Genomic DNA, 19,109 nt, shown 5'->3' on the forward strand with positions numbered 1-19,109 from the left:
GTCGGGCTCTGTGCTGACAGCTCAGAGCCTGGAGCCTGCTTCAGATTCTGTGTCTCCCTCTCTCTCTCTGCCCCTCCCCCAATCATGCTCTGTCTCTCTGTCTCTCTCTCAAAAATGAATAAACAGTAAAAAAATTTTTTTCATAAATAAATAAATAATATAGAAAGAATGATACAAAGAAACAAGCAAACCAGAAAACAAACTAAAATACGACTTGGCAACCCTTCATTTAATAGCTGAGTCAGGCAATGATCATCAATGGATGCTAAGCATTAGTTGAAAGGTTGGTGGGAAAGGGGTCCCCTCCATAAGACCAAAGTATCACCCCATAGCTTGCTTGCTGTTCACAAGGGAAAAAAACATGACTTGACAGACATGATTTCGCTGTCATCTCCTTATCAGTAGCAGATAGTACAGCAATAACCACATTATCACTTGCCTCCTGATGTTATACAGTATGTCACAACTTCATTCATGAAGGACTCTTGTTAAATAATCTTTAGCCTACTCTATAATAAAAATACAAATATCCTAAATAAAAAAATGAGTAAAGGATTTGGATAAATGTTTCTCCAAAGAATATATATAAATGGCCAATGAGCACATGAAAAGGTGCTCCACATCATTAGCCATTAGGGAAATGCGTATCAAAAACGTAGTGAGATACCACTTGACACCCACTAAGTTGGGTAGAATCACAAAGTCAGATAATAAGAAGTGTTGACAAAAGATGAGAAACTGGAACCCTCCATACATTGCTAGTGGGCACGTAAAATGGTGCAGCCACTTTGGAAAACAGTTTGATAGTTCCCCCAAAATGTTAAACAGTTACCACGTGACCTAGTGCTGGGAGAAGTTTTCCTCCACCCTTAAAGGTTCTTCTGGCTGGTCTAAGAATTAAATTGACACGAAACAGATTAACAGGAGAAAACCACATTTAGTTTCCAATGTACAGGAACACCACATGCATGGGGGCATTCCAAGACAGGAAGGTAAAATGAGGCATATATGTTTATCCTGAGCTAGGGAATGAGATGGAAGAGTAGGGCAATTCACGGGGTGATAAGAGCAGATTTTTCATAATCAGAGGTTTGCCCTGCCACATTGATGGGTCACTCAGGTAAAACTTATCTCTGATAAAAACTCTCATCCTGGGAAAGACCCCCAACTGACATTCATTAGGTAGTTAAGGGAGGTGCAAATGTTTTCAGCCCACTAGGTCTTGATCACTTTCAGCGCAAAATAACCCACATGCTCAAGTGGCATACTTTATGGAGACTTCTTTTGAACCCCTTCACTTGCAATTCCAGATCTCACGACAGATTCAGGAGAACTGAAAGCAGATGTCCACACACAAACTTGTACACAAACATTTACAGTAGTATTATTCATAAACCGTTAAAAAAAAAAGAAAAACAATCTGGATGTCCATTAACTTATGAGTGGACAAATAAACAACAATATTACTCAGTCGTGGAAGAATAAAGTACCAATCTATGTTGAGACATGGAGGAACCCTGAAAATGTTATGCCAAGTGAAAAAAGCCAGTAACAAAAGATCACATATAGTATGATGCCACTTGTGTGAAATGTCCACAACAGGTAAATCCATAGAGACGGACAGTAGATTAGTGGTTGCTAAGGATCAGGGATGTAGGGGAGCAGGGAGGAGATGGGATGTGACTGCTAAAAGATATGAGGTTTGTTTTGAGGGAAATCAAAATATTCCATAGTTAGACAGTGGTGATGGTCGCACATTTCCTGAATATACTAAAAATCACTGAATCGTATACTTTAAAGGGGTGAATTTTATGGTATGTGAATTATATCTCAATAAAGCTGGTATTTAAAAAAAATCAAGGAGGTATATAAAATCAGGGGGTAGTTGTATATACACGTATGTTTGTAATTTGTGAATCTCTCTGCAAGGAGATAAAAAAAAACAACAACTCATAAATAGTGATTGTCTCTAGGGAGGGCAGTATGGGGCTGGAGGCCAGGGTGGGAAGATTTCCCTGTTCTCTGTTTTTACAATTTTCTTTTAACCATTCGCATTGTCTTCCTATTTCCAGAATTAATTTTAAAATAAAATTCTACATGCTTTCTAAAGAAAAAAAATGTTTAACCTGAATTATTTCAAGATTGCCAGTTTTCAGAAAATACAGGGATGGAATAACATACATAGAAATGGTCATTACATTACATTACATTACACAGAAATGGCCAAATGCAGAAGGTGGGGCATTCTACGGGACAACAGGCAGTGATTGTTGAATAGGCTGATGACTCAAAAGGGGGAGGTCAAGATTAAAACAGACTACAGAGATGCAGTCAAATGTAATGCTTGTCTTTCTTTAAACCCATCTGAGTAAGTCTAGCTATAAAGGAAAGCTTTGGGAACATTGGACAGCTGTGATATGGACTGGATACAAACGGATAATAGGGAATTATTATTGATTTTGTTATGTATGATAATAGTAGGCTGGCTATATAGGGAAATGCTCTTTTCATTTTAGGAATGGACACTAAAATAGTGATGTAAGTCACAAGGACTGTAATTTACTTTGGATACATCAGCAAAGGAAAATTAACGAAATAAATAGGGAAAACGGCTCACAACTGTTACATTTAGGTAATGTGCCTATGGGTGCTCATGATATTTTCTCCCTTTTATGTGTGTGTTTGAAACATTTATAATTAAAAATTAAATAAAAGAAAAAAATTTACCTGAGGACAAAAGCAGTTTAGAGACTTGCTCTCTAGGGGCTAAGAACCAACTTTTCTTACAAGTAATGCAGTGGTGAGTGGGGTCACGCAGGGGTGGGTAGTGCAGTGCACTGGCGGGTAATCTGATCAGTGTGAGTGGGGTCACACAGGGGCGAGAAGTGCAGGCAGTGGCGGGTAATCTGATCAGTGGTGAGTGGGGTCACGCAGGGGTGGGTAGTGCAGTGGCAGGTAATCTAATCAGTGGTGAGTGGGGTCACGCAGGGGCGAGTAGTGCAGGCAGTGGAGGGTAATCTGATCAGTGGTGAGTGGGGTCACGCAGGGGTGGGTAGTGCAGTGGCGGGTAATCTAATCAGTGGTGAGTGGGGTCACGCAGGGGTGAGTAGTGCAGTGCAGTGGCGGGTAATCTGATCAGTGGTGAGTGGGGTCACGCAGGGGTGGGTAGTGCAGTGGCGGGTAATCTAATCAGTGGTGAGTGGGGTCACGCAGGGGTGGGTAGTGCAGTGGCGGGTAATCTAATCAGTGGTGAGTGGGGTCACGCAGGGGTGAGTAGTGCAGTGCAGTGGCGGGTAATCTGATCAGTGGTGAGTGGGGTCACGCAGGGGTGGGTAGTGCAGTGGCGGGTAATCTAATCAGTGGTGAGTGGGGTCACGCAGGGGTGAGTAGTGCAGTGCAGTGGCGGGTAATCTGATCAGTGGTGAGTGGGGTCACGCAGGGGTGGGTAGTGCAGTGGCGGGTAATCTAATCAGTGGTGAGTGGGGTCACGCAGGGGTGGGTAGTGCAGTGGCGGGTAATCTAATCAGTGGTGAGTGGAGTCACACGGGGTGAGTAGTGCAGTGCAGTGGCGGGTAATCTGATCAGTGGTGAGTGGGGTCACGCAGGGGTGAGTAGTGCAGTGCAGTGGCGGGTAATCTGATCAGTGGTGAGTGGGGTCACGCAGGGGTGGGTAGTGCAGTGGCGGGTAATCTAATCAGTGGTGAGTGGGGTCACGCAGGGGTGGGTAGTGCAGTGGCGGGTAATCTAATCAGTGGTGAGTGGAGTCACACGGGGTGAGTAGTGCAGTGCAGTGGCGGGTAATCTGATCAGTGGTGAGTGGGGTCACGCAGGGGTGAGTAGTGCAGTGCAGTGGCGGGTAATCTGATCAGTGGTGAGTGGGGTCACGCAAGGGTGGGTAGTGCAGTGGCAGGTAATCTAATCAGTGGTGAGTGAGGTCACACAGGGGTGGGTAGTGCAGTGCAGTGGTGGGTAATCTGATCAGTGGTGAGTGGGGTCACGCAGGGGTGGGTAGTGCAGTACAATGGCAGGTAATCTGATCAGTGGTGAGTGGGGTCACGCAGGGATGGGTAGTGCAGTGGCGGGTAATCTGATCAGTGGTGAGTGGGGTCACGTAGGGGTGGGTAGTGCCATGCCCTAGCGAGCTTCATGAGAGCAGAGACCATGTGTGATGCCACTCATCACAGCTGCCCCATAAACCCAGCCCAAAAGTCTATACAGAACAGGGACTGATAAGATACCGTCAAATCGAAGGGGTTTGGGATGAAGGTAGGGTTCGCAGCTGACACCCAAGAAAGAATTCTTGAAGACGTCTTTGGTGCGAAAAGGCGATTGTATTAAAGCATGGGGACAGGACCCATGGGCAGAAAAAGCTGACAGGTAACTGATTATATACCTTCAGGTTGGGAGGGGGTTAGGTAAGTCTCTGAGGTATTTTGGAAGCGACGTTTCCAGGAACTTGAGGCGCTAGGTGCTGTTAGGAAAACGCCATTTATTGCCATTTAGTAAAACCTCAGTCATGAGACCCTTCAGATGGATACCAGGGGCCATAAGCTTGGAGTATGATTGCCAGCATACATCTTGGGGGATTTGAGATAAAGGAAGTTTCCAAAGGAATTGTTACATGTTAAAGCAGACTCACAGGATCCCGAGGGGTCAGCATAATGTTAAGCCAAGATCCCCTTTTGCCCCAGCAAAGTGTCATCATCAGGGCAGCTGAGCTCCTAGAGGGAGGTCACCCTGCCTGTTTCAAGCACTTGTGTATGGGCTGTAGGCTGTAACAGAATTTAATTTTTCATTTGCCTTAGTTTCCCACATCACCATGTAAGCCCTTAAACCCCTTTCCTTTGTTCTTGGGCAGCCAGGAGTCTCTGGGGAATATCACACATATTCCACGTGGGGAGGGAGGGGGCCAGCCTGTATTCTTCCCTCGGCTCGCATAATGCTCCCTCATCAAAATGAATAAATGCAGAAAGGAAAGGAAGAACGTGCTGTCTTACATGGCGTAGTATAAAGACCGCAGAACTCAGAGTCGGAAGATCCAAGTTCAAGTTCCAGCTCATACTTATGAACTGAGTGAACTATGACGAGTCCCTTAGCTGCACGTGGCAGTTTCCTCCCCTGTGATACAAAGCTCATCCCATGATGCACCTGAGCCACCCTGCAAAGCGGCATGTCTCAAGTGAGCTAACACAGGAGCAGGCCTCCTTGTTCCCACCTTCCAAATGGGTCTGGAACCCACCACCCTCATCCACACACCGCCTCTCCTCTGGCCCCTGGCAGCAGGCCTCTCTGGCTCTGAAATTCACTCTCTCTCCTCCACCTTGCCCCCCAAAATCCTCTGGCTGGAAGGCAGCGTAATTTTTTAAAAACTTCTAAAAACCAGACTACTTACAAGGGAAAATGTCAACACACACAGAACAGCGTAACGAACATCCATATACTCATCAACCAGCTCCCACAATTACCAACATGCTCCACTTTCCGTTTTAGCAATTCCTCCCACGCATGAGCGTATTTTTTTTTTGAAATCTTTTAAACGAAATCTCAGACATCAAATTATTTCACCTGTCAATATTTCCATATGTATCTCTTCTAGAAGAGCAGTATGTCTCAAAGATGTCCTTTTATGGCCACTTTGTTTCAATCGGGACACGACAAGGTGCTCCCCCTGGCATTTGGTTCACATGTCTCTTAAACCTAATCTTTTAATCTATAGGCTTCTCCCCCTCACGCTTCTTCTTCTCCCATGCTGTCTATTCCTTAAAGAAAGTGGGAATCTTTTAGAAATAAATCATGTAACTCCTCTGCTTAGAAATGTCTAACGGCGTCCAGCTGATGATAAACGCCTAGGGTTCATTCATTCATTCATTCATTCAATCAATCATAACAGAGCACCCACTATGTGCCACAGGCCACTAGTGAATGGGGGAAATGCGGGTGAATATGGCAAACCAGACCCTGCCTTCACAGGGCTCAGACTCTAGTGGAAAAGAGAGCCAACAAACAGGTAAACTAATAAACGAACAACCTGGTTTTAGGTGGTGATGCATGCCATGATGTAAATAAGACAGCATGCCGAAAAAAAAAAATCACAAATGGGGGTCTGCGTGTGAGCAGAGGCTGCACAACAGGAAGGCGTAGCCACAGAACAGCGGGGCCTTGTGTCCCAGGCAGAGGGAAACCAAGCACCAAGCATGACAAGCTGGCTGTGGTGGGGAGAGAAAGCAAGCTGGTGTGGCTGGAGCCTGGCCGGTGAGAACAGGGTGAGGGATGGGGGCAGAGACACCTGCTGGACAGGGCCACAGGAAGCTTTGGGAGCGTGATGGGAAGTCTGGATGTCGTGGAGAGCGAGGGAAACCTTTCGAGGGTTTCTGACCTGGGGGTGACAAGGTCTGATATAGCTTTCCAGGGTCTGCGGCCACTGCCCTAGCTCACAGTGCCTTTCATTCCTGTGACATTACACACTCCTTTTCTCTACACTCATGGTCTCATGCACAGTAACGTGCACAGTCCTGCCCACCTGCCATTTTCACAGGCCTCGCCTCTACTCATCCTGTAGTTCCAGCGGGGTTGGGAAGGTTCTCCTGACCCCTCCATCTAGCTCAGGTGCCATCACGGTATCCGGACTTCTCTTTCACAGCACTTGTCACAGGGGCAACTGGTCAATTATGGGTATAATCATTGGTTCAATGTCTGCCTTCCCCAGCAGACTATAAGCTGAGAACAGAAACTGATCTTGTTTCAATCTGTATCTCTGAAGCCTAGCACCATGCCTGGCATATTAGGCAATAAACTGTTTGCTGAGTGAATGGATGGCATTATCTTCACATTGCACTGAATTTTATGAGAAAAAATATCCACTGTCTTGAAATAGAAATGCACATATTCAACCCTTGGTCACTCAAAGAATATTAAAAATCTAAGATAAAACGGAGCTGAGAGATAATCTTGTCAAATCTCTTCATTTTAGAAAAAACAAGACCAGAAACAACATGAGGGTGAGAAATGAAGTGATTTGACCTCAGCTATAAGTTGATCAACAGGGGTACCTGGCTGGCTCAGTCGGTAGAGCATGTGACACTTGATCTCAGGGTCATGGGTTCAAGCCCCAAATTGGGTGTAGAGATTACTTAAAAATAAAATCTTAAAAAAAAAAAAAAAAAAGTTGATCACCATAATGACTCAGTTTCATTTTAGTCCCAACTAGAAATTAATAATCTTATAAGTATTCTATTATTCAACCAGGGCCTCTGCTAGACCATGGGGCACCTTTGGGCAAATCAAATGCAGGTGTCCTTTCCTGAGTGGCCCCAGTCCCAGGCTGAGGTTTAGGGCTTGGTCAGTTGCCTGTGGGATGGGCTCCAGCTCTCACTGCCCCCTTGGTCATGGCCCTTGTGCTGCAAATAACCTGTAGACCATAGGCGCTGGCCCTGGGCTCAACCAACAGATTCATAAACTTCCCATGTGCCAGTAAGCATGTCCCTTCTATGGGTAACAGCAACGGGAATAGGACCTGATCTCTGGGAGCGGGGCAGGCCACCTCTCGACTAGGAGGGACCCTGAATGCCCTCCTAGCAAACTGGGGCCACGGCTCTGGGCTGCCACCTCCAAGGAAAGTCATGGGACTATGCTGAACATGGAGAAACACCTATTTAACTTGAAGTTTTCTGTGAAAGAGCTTAAAAGAAATGTCAAACACGATTAAGAAGGAGAGGCTGAGGGATGCCTGGGTGGCTCAGTCAGTTAAGCATCTGACTCTTGGTTTTGGCTCAGGTCATGATCTCCGGTTTCATGAGGCCGAGCCCTATGTTGGGCTCTGCACTGACAGTGTGGAGCCTCCTTGGGATTCTCTCTCTCTGCCCCTCCCCCTTCTCCTCTCCCTGCGTGTGCCTGCACGCGCTCTCTCTCTCTCTCTCTCTCTCTCTCAAAATAAACTAAAAAAAAAAAAAGGAAAGGCTGAAAAAGCTGAGAGTAAAAAAAAAAAAAAACCCATTCAGAAGAGCAGCACAAATGTTTTGAGAACACACACTGAAAATGAAATCCGCCAAAAGAACCAAGCAATTAATTTCTCGAGCAGGAGTGCTAAGGTTAATGCGGTGGGTGCAAGCGTTCAAACTGCAGGAACAATGGGCAAGAGAACGGAGGCCATGGCCATCTGGTTAAGTGGATGCTAACTGAGGGGTATGAACCTTGACAAGATTCCCGCCCTGATGGACCAACGCCAACACCAATGTGCAATGCTGGATGTTTCTATGCAGCAAATGGTAGGCACAGGAGTAGCACCACTACCCTAACAATACTGCAAAACCAAGTCCATATGCGGCTGCAAGAAATGACCCATGAAGCTGGCCTTAATGTCCACATAGACAACCACCACAAGGTCAGATAGGTTCTGCAGATAGGTAGGTTGCTTCCCAGGGAACAGGATGAGCTATCACAGCCTGGCTCCTGATCAAGAGTAATTTAAAGAACAGGTGCTTCTGTTAATTTCACTTGCTTCTGAAATGTGTTGTGTGTTTACATAGATAAGTTGCACTTCAATTACTCTAAGAAAGCTGTGTATGGCCAGAAAGCTTAAATACTATTTGGATGGAATGCTTTCTCCTGCCTTGCTGTATTTCCCGACGCATTAAGAAATACCAGGGAGTTTTCACCTTGACAGATTTGATGATTGGTTATGTGTAAAAGCACAGGGGCATATTTTTGTAGATGCCTTTGATAAAGCTAGCATCAGCTTGTTACATATGAGACATCTTTTCTCAAAAGTCACATCAACTGTATAGCACCAAAGTACTACAGAATAAAGTGTAGAATAAAGGTTTGGGGCTTTTCCAAAAAAGACACAATCTCTGGGGCGCCTGGGTGGCTCAGTCGGTTAAGCGTCTGACTTCGGCTCAGGTCATGATCTCGCAGTCCGTGGGTTTGAGCCCCATGTCGGGCTCTGTGCTGACAGCTCAGAGCCTGGAGCCTGTTTCAGATCCTGCATCTCCCTCTTTCTCTGACCCTCCCCTGTTCATGCTCTCTCTCTCTCTGTCTCAAAAATAAATAAATGTTAAAAAAAAAAAAAAATTAAAAAAAAAAAAAAAGACACAATCTCTGCTGTCAATGAAGAAGAAAGCCCGCAGTTTTAGAGCACATTACTACATGATAAGCTGTCTAAATACATTAATTCAGTGAATGTTCACAACTCCATGAGAAAGGCAATGATGTTTCCGTTTTGCAGATGAACAAAATAAGGCTTTCAGAGGTTGGATAACTTACCCAGGGTCCACAATAAGTAAGTGGTAGAACAGAGATTCAAGCCCACACGTATTGGGCTCCAGAGACCCCACTCTTTCCACATTACCTACTGATACTCCCGTTGAACAGATTAAGTTATGTAAACATTTATCAATATACTAAGCTCCAAACCAGACAATATTGGAGTTACAGAAGAGTTCTAAGGACTGAGGGGTGCATGCAGTCTACAAGTACCGGTCAGTTAGGAAGGAGGAAGGGCCTAGAGAATGGGAGAGAATCTGAGAGGTTAAGAGATGGATAAAGTGGAAGAATGAAAGAATGAGTAAAGGGCCAACGTGAGACATATTCTACTGTCTTAGAAGTGTTAAGGCAAAGCTGGAAATGAAGCTAGAAATGGTAGGATGAGGCCCTGAATCCAGGTCAAGGAGTCCAGGGTCCTCTGAAGTCAGAATGGAGGGAGGGCACTAAAGAAATTGAACATAAGGGCACCTGGGTGACTCAGTTGGTTGAGTTTCCGACTCTTGACTTTAGCTCAGGTCCTGATCTCACAACTGGTGAGGTTGAGCTCCTCGTAGGGCTCTGGCTGACAGCATGAAGCCTGCTTGGGATTCTCTCCCTCTCTCTCTCTGCCCCTCCCTCACTTGAGTGCACAAGCGCTCCCAAGCCCCTTCTCTCTCTCAAAAAAAAAAAAGAAAGAAAAGAAAGAAACAACACTGTTGGAAAGTGTCACTGCAACAGGACAAGAAAGATACAAAAGCAAGGGCCTTCTGTGAAGGTGAAATGGGGAACTGATCACCGTGTTACTCAAGCCAGTGGGCAACTCTTCAGTCCTCACCTTTCGTGCCCATTTAACCTTGGTGGTTCACTCCCACCTCCTTGAGACACTTTCCTCATTTGGCTTCCAGGACTCCACTTCCTTTTCATTTCCTCTCAACTCACTGGCCACATCCTGTCAGTCTCCACTGCTGACTCCTCCTCTTTTCCCTGACCAATGGAGGCTCCCTTGGACCTCTTCTCTATTTGCATATATTCCCCTGCAGGGGTCACTTTAGTTCTGTTTTAAATACCATCTATGCGCCAATGATTCCCAATTTATACCTAAAGCCTAGGCTTCTCTTCTAAATTCCTGATTCATATACCTACTCCATCCCAGACCCTTTACATTAGGTAGTATATCACCTCCTGATATATAATTTACTTACTATGTTTGCTGTTTGTTTTCTTGGTCCCACTCCCCTGCTAGAATGTAAACTCCCTGAAGATAGGATTGCTTTGTTCACTTGTATTTTGAGTGCCCTAAATAGTGCCTGGTACATAGTAGGCACTTGGAAGGTATCTGTGGAATAAATGAATAAAAAGAAGGGGTAAGGCAGCCTCAAAACAGTGAAGAACCCGCATAAGGTACTATGAACAAGGAAAAGCAAGTAGTGAAAGTATCCGAGGGGAGGAGGGAGGTGAGTGATTTTCACTTTGCCACGTGGAATCTGAAGTGACAGATGGGCATTTGGGTGGAAACATCTGGTAGGATTTTGGAATTCTGGGACCAGTGTTTATTATTATTTCTTCATCTGAAAAGAAGGGAGAGCTGTTTTGAGGATTAAATAATGTAAAACTAGCAGGTCCTCTGACACATGTAGTTATTCTCACCCAATACTTTTCCTTCTCAGTGAATGTTCATATTCCTAGCCAAGTGCCCAGGACCGTGCAGACCCTCTAGCTCAGACACACATCCCTGTCCATCCACCTTTTACTCAGGGCCATCACACAGTAGATGCCCCTCGAGTCCTGGGAACGCAGCCCTCCAACGTGGGCCCTCTTTGAGGATTGCCTCCATTGAAAAACTGCTTGGCCCAGGATCACGCTTCCTTCCAAGGCAGCCCTTACCCGTGACTGATGGCTGCAAGGGCACAGAGACCGAGCCCTCTCAGGCACACTGGAGACAGCTCGAGACACCCCACCTCCAGAGCTCCCAGGGAGCTGGCTGAGACCTTTGCTGGCGGCTCAGCCTCTGCTCAGTTCTTCACCTCCCTGCCTCCATAAGTGTGGAAATGAGGAGCCCTCCCCCAAGAAATAACCTGCTGGCTAATCTCCATTTCACAGTCAGCTTCCGGGGAACCCTTGGGGGAGGGGCGGGGGGGGGGGCGGTGCAGCTACAACCAAGCGAGCTCCGGGATTCTTTCTCCCTGAAATGCAGAGTAAACCCAAATAGACCTGGAGGGTATGGCTTGACAGGAATCGTTTTTTCAGCAATAGATTTTCTAGGTCTTTAGAATGTAATGTGGTTAGTCTGATGCCACAAGTGAAGGGGGGCAGGAGGTCTCAAATGTAACACAGGGGTTCTGAACTTGGGGCTCATGAATAGAATTCGGTGTGTCTGTTAAGAAGGGAAAAAGAGAAATTTTATTTTTATTTTCAATAACTCCTAAGCGATATTTTAGCATTTCCTTCCATTATGAATGCAGGCAACAAATCATTAATGACCTTGCCACCAATAGGGGTCACTGATATTCCCATTTCACGTTTTAGTCATTGTAGATGTCTTCAAACACTGTTCACAGTCCTCATGATCTTGAAAGTTCAGTAATTACCTGACCCTCCCCCCACCACTCTTACACCTTATATTTAAAATGGCTAAAAATACACACGTTACTTCATACAATTTCTAATATTTGTATCTGTATTCGAACACAATTGATTTCCTTGGCAATCCTGCGGATGTTACTCTATGTAATTAAAAAATCTTATTCTAAGAAGGGGTCCGACAGGCCTCACCAGACGGCCCACGGAGGTCAGCCCACAAGGGCAGCTCTCTGTGTGGGTGGAGACTTGAAAGGCTCCTTCTTTTTAGGCAAAGCCGACAAGCTCCACGTGGGTGTTGTCCAAGGCACGGTCTGCCCCGGCCAGGCGACGAGCACAGCCATTTCAAGGGCAGGACAGGCTCCCGCCGCTGTTTGCGCTGTTCCCCCCACTTGTGGAATGCGCACAGCTTTATATGAAATCCACATGGTGCGCGGCTGGGGAAGGCGGCGGCACGGAAGGACTTTACCAAGTTGACAGCGTCCCCGGGCCCGGCCAGTTCTGAGAAGGCTCCAGAGAACTAAAGGCCACCTGGGCCCGCTCCCCCTTTGGGGCCCCCCATGGTGACAGTGCTCTGCCACAGGAAATTGGATCATCGGGTCGCCCTGCTTTCCCAGCGCTAAACTCTGGACTGAAACGAGCTCAACTGGAGAGCAGAAACATTGCCAAGACATATCCGGAGTCCACACTCAACACATGCAGGCTGTCGGCTAAATTCCCGGGGCAGAGGCCGGGTTTGGCGGTCTTTTCCTGACCCGGCACCTACGGAAGTCCCAGGGCCCGCGCGCCGCCTGCGACCCAGCTCTCGCCTTTGCCCGAGTCCCGCCGGACCGGGTCCCGTCCCCAAGGGAACAGGACAATAGCGAGACGCGGACCGACTTCCCGGCGGCGATGCCGCCCACAGCCGCCGGAGAGGAAACACCGCCCGGGGTCCCGGGGTCCCGGGGTCCCGGGGTCGGGAGGGCGCGCGCCGGGCCATGCAGACGGGACGAGCCCCCCAGACCCGCGTGCTCCTCTGGCGACAGTGGCCAGGCGGCGCGGAGACGTCGGCGGGCCTGGCGGGGGCGGGTGGCCAGGAGACCCAGCGCCGCGCCCCGCGCCCCCGCGCCCCCGCGCCCAGCGGGTCCGGGTCCCCGCCCACGACGCCCACGTCCGTCCGGCCCCGCGGGCGACCCTGCCAGCCTCGGCCTTCCTTCCGACCCCGGCTCGGCCCCCACGCCCTCCTCCCCGACGGCCCCCACCGCCTGTCCCGGGTCGCACTCACGTAGACCGAGTTGATGTCGGATTTGTCGAAGAAGCGGAGAGCCCGCCTCAGCTCCAGGGCTGGGGAGACTTGGTCATCCCCAGCCTCCAGCTCCAGGTCCCCGTGTCCCGGGCCGAACGGAAAGAGCTCCTGGCGGCTCAGGCAGCCCCCGGGCCCCGCCAGGAGCAGCTGCAGCAGCAGCGCCCGCGTCCACGCAGCCCCGCTCCGGCGGATCGCGGCCAGCATGTTGCCGAACTGCGGTCCCGCAAACCTAGCGGCTCGGCGGACACGGCCGAGGAAGGCGGAGACGTAACCGGACGCCCCTCCGCAGCCCCTCCACGCCTCCCGCCTGCCTCCCGGCGATCCCACCCCTGGAAATAGGGGAGGGGAACAGGGAAGAGGGAGAGGGCCCCGCCCCGTCCACAGGGCGCGCCGCGGAGGCTGCCCAATGGCCGCGAGGGGGAGGGCGTGGGCGAGGGGCGACACCGAAACCCCCCGGCGGTTCCGGCAGCGTCACCCTCGACCCCTGCGGGGGTCTTGGGCGCTGGTGGCCCTAGGTTCCCGAAACCAGCCCGGTTGCCTCCGAAGAGCAGAGCTTGGGACTTTGCACCACTGTCCCCGGGTCAGGGCTAAGTGGGAGGGCGGGCTACGTGGAAACGCTCTGGATTCGGGAACACAGCCCAACCCAGGGCTGCTCGGGGGCGTCCGGAGGTCGGACTCACCGGGTCACGCCCCAGTTAGAGGAGGGGGTAGGTGCTGGGAATTAGCAAGCAGGGACTGGACCAGGAGCATGTTCCTGAATACATCCATCCAGATTTTCGGCGTTATTGAGTGCGGGCGGGATCCTTTGCCTGGTGATGTGGACGTTCGGCCAAACATGGGGTCCTACCCACGAGACAAACCCACGAGTATATAAAATAATTCAGTGTCAGGTGGGTGGGGTCCCCAAGTGATAAAGGGCAGTAGAGCCGGAATAATTGCCCAAGGAGAGCTTCCTGGGGGGATTGGGGGGTGGGAACAAACCAAGTCTTCTGGAAGGGATGGAATTTCATCAGGAGGCTGGGGAAGGGACGTTCTGGAACGTGGAGCCGCGAGTGGATTCAAGGCGCCATCCCCCAGTTGAGAATTTGGAAAAGGGAAGCTGAGAATTTGGGAGGAAGGCTTAATACCAAACCTAGAAATGTGAACTCACTCTAACACTCCCAGGACAACCATTGAGAGTTCTTGACAAAGGGAGATTAAGTGGTATCCTGACGAATGGGTTGATCATTAATTTGGCACTGGGTTGAAACTAGAGATGGGAGATTCAAGACTGTTGAAAGGGAAAAGGGAGTGGGGGGGAGGATGAGAAAGGAAAAGGTGGAAATTGAGAAGAATTGAATCTAAGAGGCATTACAATGAAAGAAGGAATGAGACCTGATTTTGAATTTGATATGGGGGTTGGGGAGAGGACTTAAAATTGGGTGTAAAGTTTTGAGCCCGGAGGCTGCCTTTTGAAGTCAGGGGGGAGGACCCAGGACAGTGGGTGTTGGGTATGTATTTGCTGGCAGACCTGCTAAAACCTGGAGGTGTCAACAGGGCATTTTTCTTGCCTGTTGCCAACTAAAATTAAGGACCTAGGACCCAACTTAAAATAATTCTCCCAATAAACAGCAAATTCAACATAATATAAGGAGCATGAGTCCCGAACCAGTAGAAAACATAAAAAGCAAATGAAGTCCACCCTCTGAACATAAAATCTTTGCTCTACTCTCGACATCTTTTTCCTTTAAATTCATTAGCCATCAGAGAAAATACTAAGTTTCTACAGGTACTAATTGGCTTTGCAACCGCAGTAACCCTCAGGAACAGAGACCCATCCCCATTTTACTCAAGAGGGGCACAGAGATTCAGAGAGGTTTAAATCATTCTGCTAAGGTCACATGGCTGGAAGGCTTCAGGTGACCCAAGCTGGTCCAGGATCAGCTCCAGGACAACCTTAACCACTATATTAACCTTAACCAATACATAGCTTCTGTATTGTATTACTGTGTGTGTGTGTGTGTGTGTGTGTGTGTGTGTGTGTGTGTGTGTGTGTGTCTTGTTGTTAAAGTGACTAAGGCTGCTTGCAATCTGTGGCAATCCAGTGGCTTTTCCTTCAACTCCCTCCGGGAATTGCAGTGCTCTCTGCCTCTGTTCCCCTAACCCCAAAAGTACTTCCTGACTACTCCATGCCACCCCTAGCTTCAGCTGCTGCACCTCTGGGCTTCCAGGCCCCAGCACTGCCCATTCGAATTGCCAAGAACTCCGTCTGGAGGCTCCTCTTCTTCCTCTGTGCTTACCTGCACACAGCATGAAGCCTGAAAACACCCAGCTGGCTTTTTCCTGCCTGTGCCTCAGACTCTCTCCTCCTTCAAACCCCCAACCCACCTCCTGTTTCGCTTCAGAGCTACGCTGAAGCTATTGCCTGTGCCTGGAATGCTCTCACCCCTCTCACGAATTCTCTCCGTTTTTGGTGCTCAGGCAGCTTCTGAACCTCCTATTGGTTCACGGAATTTTCCTCGGCTAATAGAGGAGCAAAAGCACTTCTCCAGTTTACTGGTTCCAAGTACCAAGACCATTAAGACACAATCCCTTTTGTGCACAGCTCACGGTCTATGGAAGACAGACATACCAGCAACATGGTGGATGTTAACTAGTTTTAGCAGAATTAATACTAGAATTAATACTAGCTACAGTGCTACTTAGTTGCCTAAGTTAGTAGCTTCAAGTAGATGTGGAGAAATGAGATTTACAGAAGTTAGATAATGCACCCGGTTCCAGAGTGGGAAAGCCAGGATTTGAATGTTTTCAAATTTCAGTGTCTCTGAAACCAAAGCTCAGATTCTGCCATACCCTCCCGCCTTTCTATAAATGGAGAGGTTTCTCCCTCAATTTCCATCCACAAGGTGTATCTGCTCTGTTGTTTATACATAATGTTCATGCTGTATTTACATATGCTTCTGTTCACTTATTTCATCAGTATGTTCTTGCTCAAGTAAGTCTCATATGTACTGTAAACTGTCTGTCGTTTCCTATTTATAGCCCTGCACTCAGTGAACACTGCCTGGTGCTGGGGAATGTGACATCTACGCTGTGCTGCTGACTAGGACAATGTGGGCTGGCTGCCAGCCAGCCACTCCTTTAGGATTTCTAGTTTTAAATACATGTAGATGCATAATCTTCATCATAGAATACTTAATTTTATGTAGTGCCCTGGTCATTTCCTAAGTGTATATAATAATTAGGTATTTTTCTCTAGTTGTCTTGAGTGTCTTTTCCCCCGATATAAGCTCTTTGGGGAAAGGCTGATGTGTTCTATTCTTTTCCAGAGTCCACAGAGCCTCACTAATACTGTGTGCACATTAATAAAAGTTAACAGTTTGAAAACTCAGTAGTACTTTTAAGAACTATTTGATATCTGCAGTAGCAGATGAACCCACAATGACATAATACACCAGTTTTTTTTTTATTATCTTTTTTTAAACCTGCCACTTTAGAGACTCATACTTTTTCACTGACTGCCGTCATCTGGATGAGACAAAAGGAAGACAAAATTCAGGAAGCAGGCTGTATCTATAAGAAACCAAGTTAAACTTTCTATATGGTTTATTCAGACAAAAGTCCAGGCAAATGAGCAGAGAAATAGCTCAACTGGCTATTTCACTGAAAAAGACATCTGTTCTAATCTCACTCTCCCGTGAGGTTTGGCCACTGACCACATATGGTTATAGAAGATTCCTTTATTTACTAGATGCTATGTAGAAATAAATGTGTTAGTGTCTCAATTCCAGGGGAATTCACCTAATTTGTGAATAAGATGATCACTATTTTAAACAACTTAATCTCAATTATTATCTCAGATAAAGATAACATAAATTAAATAACCATCCCCTAACAAAGGATGATAATTCTTTGTGAGAGTATTTTTGTAACTATGTCATGTTCCAAAACAATGTTCATCCCAAGATAGTATTATAGGAAACTATCAGGAGATCAACCCAAAAAGTTTATGGCTTTTCAGATCCTACTTTTAATTATATTATTCTAACAATGAGTTTTCACATGTGAATCACTTTTTTCCAATCTTTATTGAGGCATAAATGACAAATAAAAATTGTAAACATTTAAGGTGTACAATGTAATGATTTGATATACATATAATATGTGAAATGATTACCATAATAAAGGTAATTAACATATCTATCATTTCACATATAGTCACCATGCTGTACATTATATCCCCAGAATTTATCGCATAACTGAAAGTTTATACCCTTTGACCAACACTTCCCTATTTTCTCCACTCTCCAGCCCCTGGCAACTGCCATTCTACTCTCTGCTCCTGCGAAAGAATATTGTGACCCATATTCATTTTAGATGGCCTACATGAATGTTTCATTGAAAATAATACTGATTTGGGGCGCCTGGGTGGCGCAGTCGGTTAAGCGTCCGACTTCAGCCAGGTCACGATCTCGCGGTCCGTGAGTTCGAGCCCCGCGTCGGGCTCTGGGCTGATGGCTCGGAGCCTGGAGCCCGTTTCCGGTTCTGTGTCTCCCTCTCTCTCTGCCCCTCCCCCATTCATGCTCTGTCTCTCTCTGTCCCAAAAATAAATAAACGTTGAAAAAAAAAAAATTAAAAAAAAAAAAAAAAAAAAGAAAATAATACTGATTTAGGGGCGCCTGGGTGGCTGAGTCGGTTAAGCGGCCGACTTCAGCTCAGGTCGTGATCTCGCGGTCTGTGAGTTCGAGCCCCGCGTCGGGCTCTGTGCTGACAGCTTGGAGCCTGGAGCCTGTTTCAGATTCCGTGTCTCCCTCTCTCTGACCCTCCCCTGTTCATGCTTTGTCTCTCCCTGTCTCAAAAATAAATAAAACGTTTAAAAAATTTAAAAAAAAAAAGAAAATAATACTGATTTAGCCGCAGGAGTCCCACAAGAAAACAAATAGGAGGCATCCGTACTGGTAAAGAAGTTAAACTGTCACTACTTGCATGTGACATGATATTTTATATAGAAAATCCTAAAGATTCCACCAAAAAAACTATTAGATCTGATAAATAAATTCAGTAAGGTCACAGAATATAACATAAATATACAGAAATCTGTTGCATTTTTATACATGAATAAAGGAGTAGCAGAAAGGGAATTTAAAAACAATACCATTTACAACTGCACCAAAAAGAATAAAAAACCTAGGGATAAGTGTACCCGGGGGTAAAAGACCTAAAATGCTGATGACAGAAGCTGAAGATGACACAAACAAATGGAAAAATATCCCCATGCTCATGGATTGGAAGAACGAATAATGTTAAAATATCCACATGACTCAAAGCAATCTACAGATTCAATGCCAATTCCTATCAAAATACTAACAGCATTTTTCACAGAACTAGAACAAAAACTCCTAAACTTGTATGGAACCATAGAAGACCCTGAGTAGCCAGAGAAATCCTGGGAAAGAAGAACAAAGCTGGAGTTATCACAATACTGGGTTTCAAGATATGCTACAAAGCTGTAGTAATAAAAACAGTTTGGTGCTGGCACAAAAACAGACACGTAGATCAATGGGACACTATAGGAAGCCCAGAAATAAACCCCATGATTATATGGTCAATTAAACTATGACAAGGGAGGCAAGAATATACAACGGGGCAAAGGCAATTTCTTCAATAAATAGGGCTGGGAAAACTGGACAATTATATGTAAAAGAATGAAACAGGACCACTTTCTAAACACCACACACACACACACACACACACACACACACACACACACACTCAAAATTAATTACCTAAATGTGAGAACTGAAACTGTAAAAATCCTGGAAGAGAACACAGGCAGTAATTTCTGACATCAGCCATGGCAACATTTTTCTAGATCTGTCTCCTAAGGCAAGGGAAACAAAAGCAAAATTAAGCTATCAGGACTACACCAAAATAAAAAGCTTTTGTACAGCAAAAGAAACCACCATCAAAACAAAAAGGCAGCCTATTGAATGAGAAAAGATATTTGCAAATGACATATCCAATAAGG

At 46.7% G+C, this 19,109-nt stretch overlaps 1 protein-coding gene and 1 pseudogene across 1 annotated transcript in view; one reads left to right on the forward strand and one right to left on the reverse strand.

The window, feature by feature from the left end:
• The window catches only part of NID1 (nidogen 1), an 85,145-nt gene extending 71,824 nt beyond the window's left edge, over positions 1-13,321 (reverse strand). Inside the window, 1 exon segment of the mRNA XM_030334820.1 lies at positions 13,082-13,321. Within this exon segment, the coding sequence (XP_030190680.1) occupies positions 13,082-13,306 (225 nt within the window). The 5' untranslated portion in view covers positions 13,307-13,321.
• On the forward strand, positions 7,628-8,486 carry LOC115527296 (annotated as a pseudogene).
• Positions 13,322-19,109: the final 5,788 nt, after the last annotated feature.

Source organism: Lynx canadensis, chromosome D2 (genome assembly GCF_007474595.2).
Source record: "Lynx canadensis isolate LIC74 chromosome D2, mLynCan4.pri.v2, whole genome shotgun sequence".
Lineage (NCBI taxonomy): Eukaryota > Metazoa > Chordata > Mammalia > Carnivora > Felidae > Lynx > Lynx canadensis.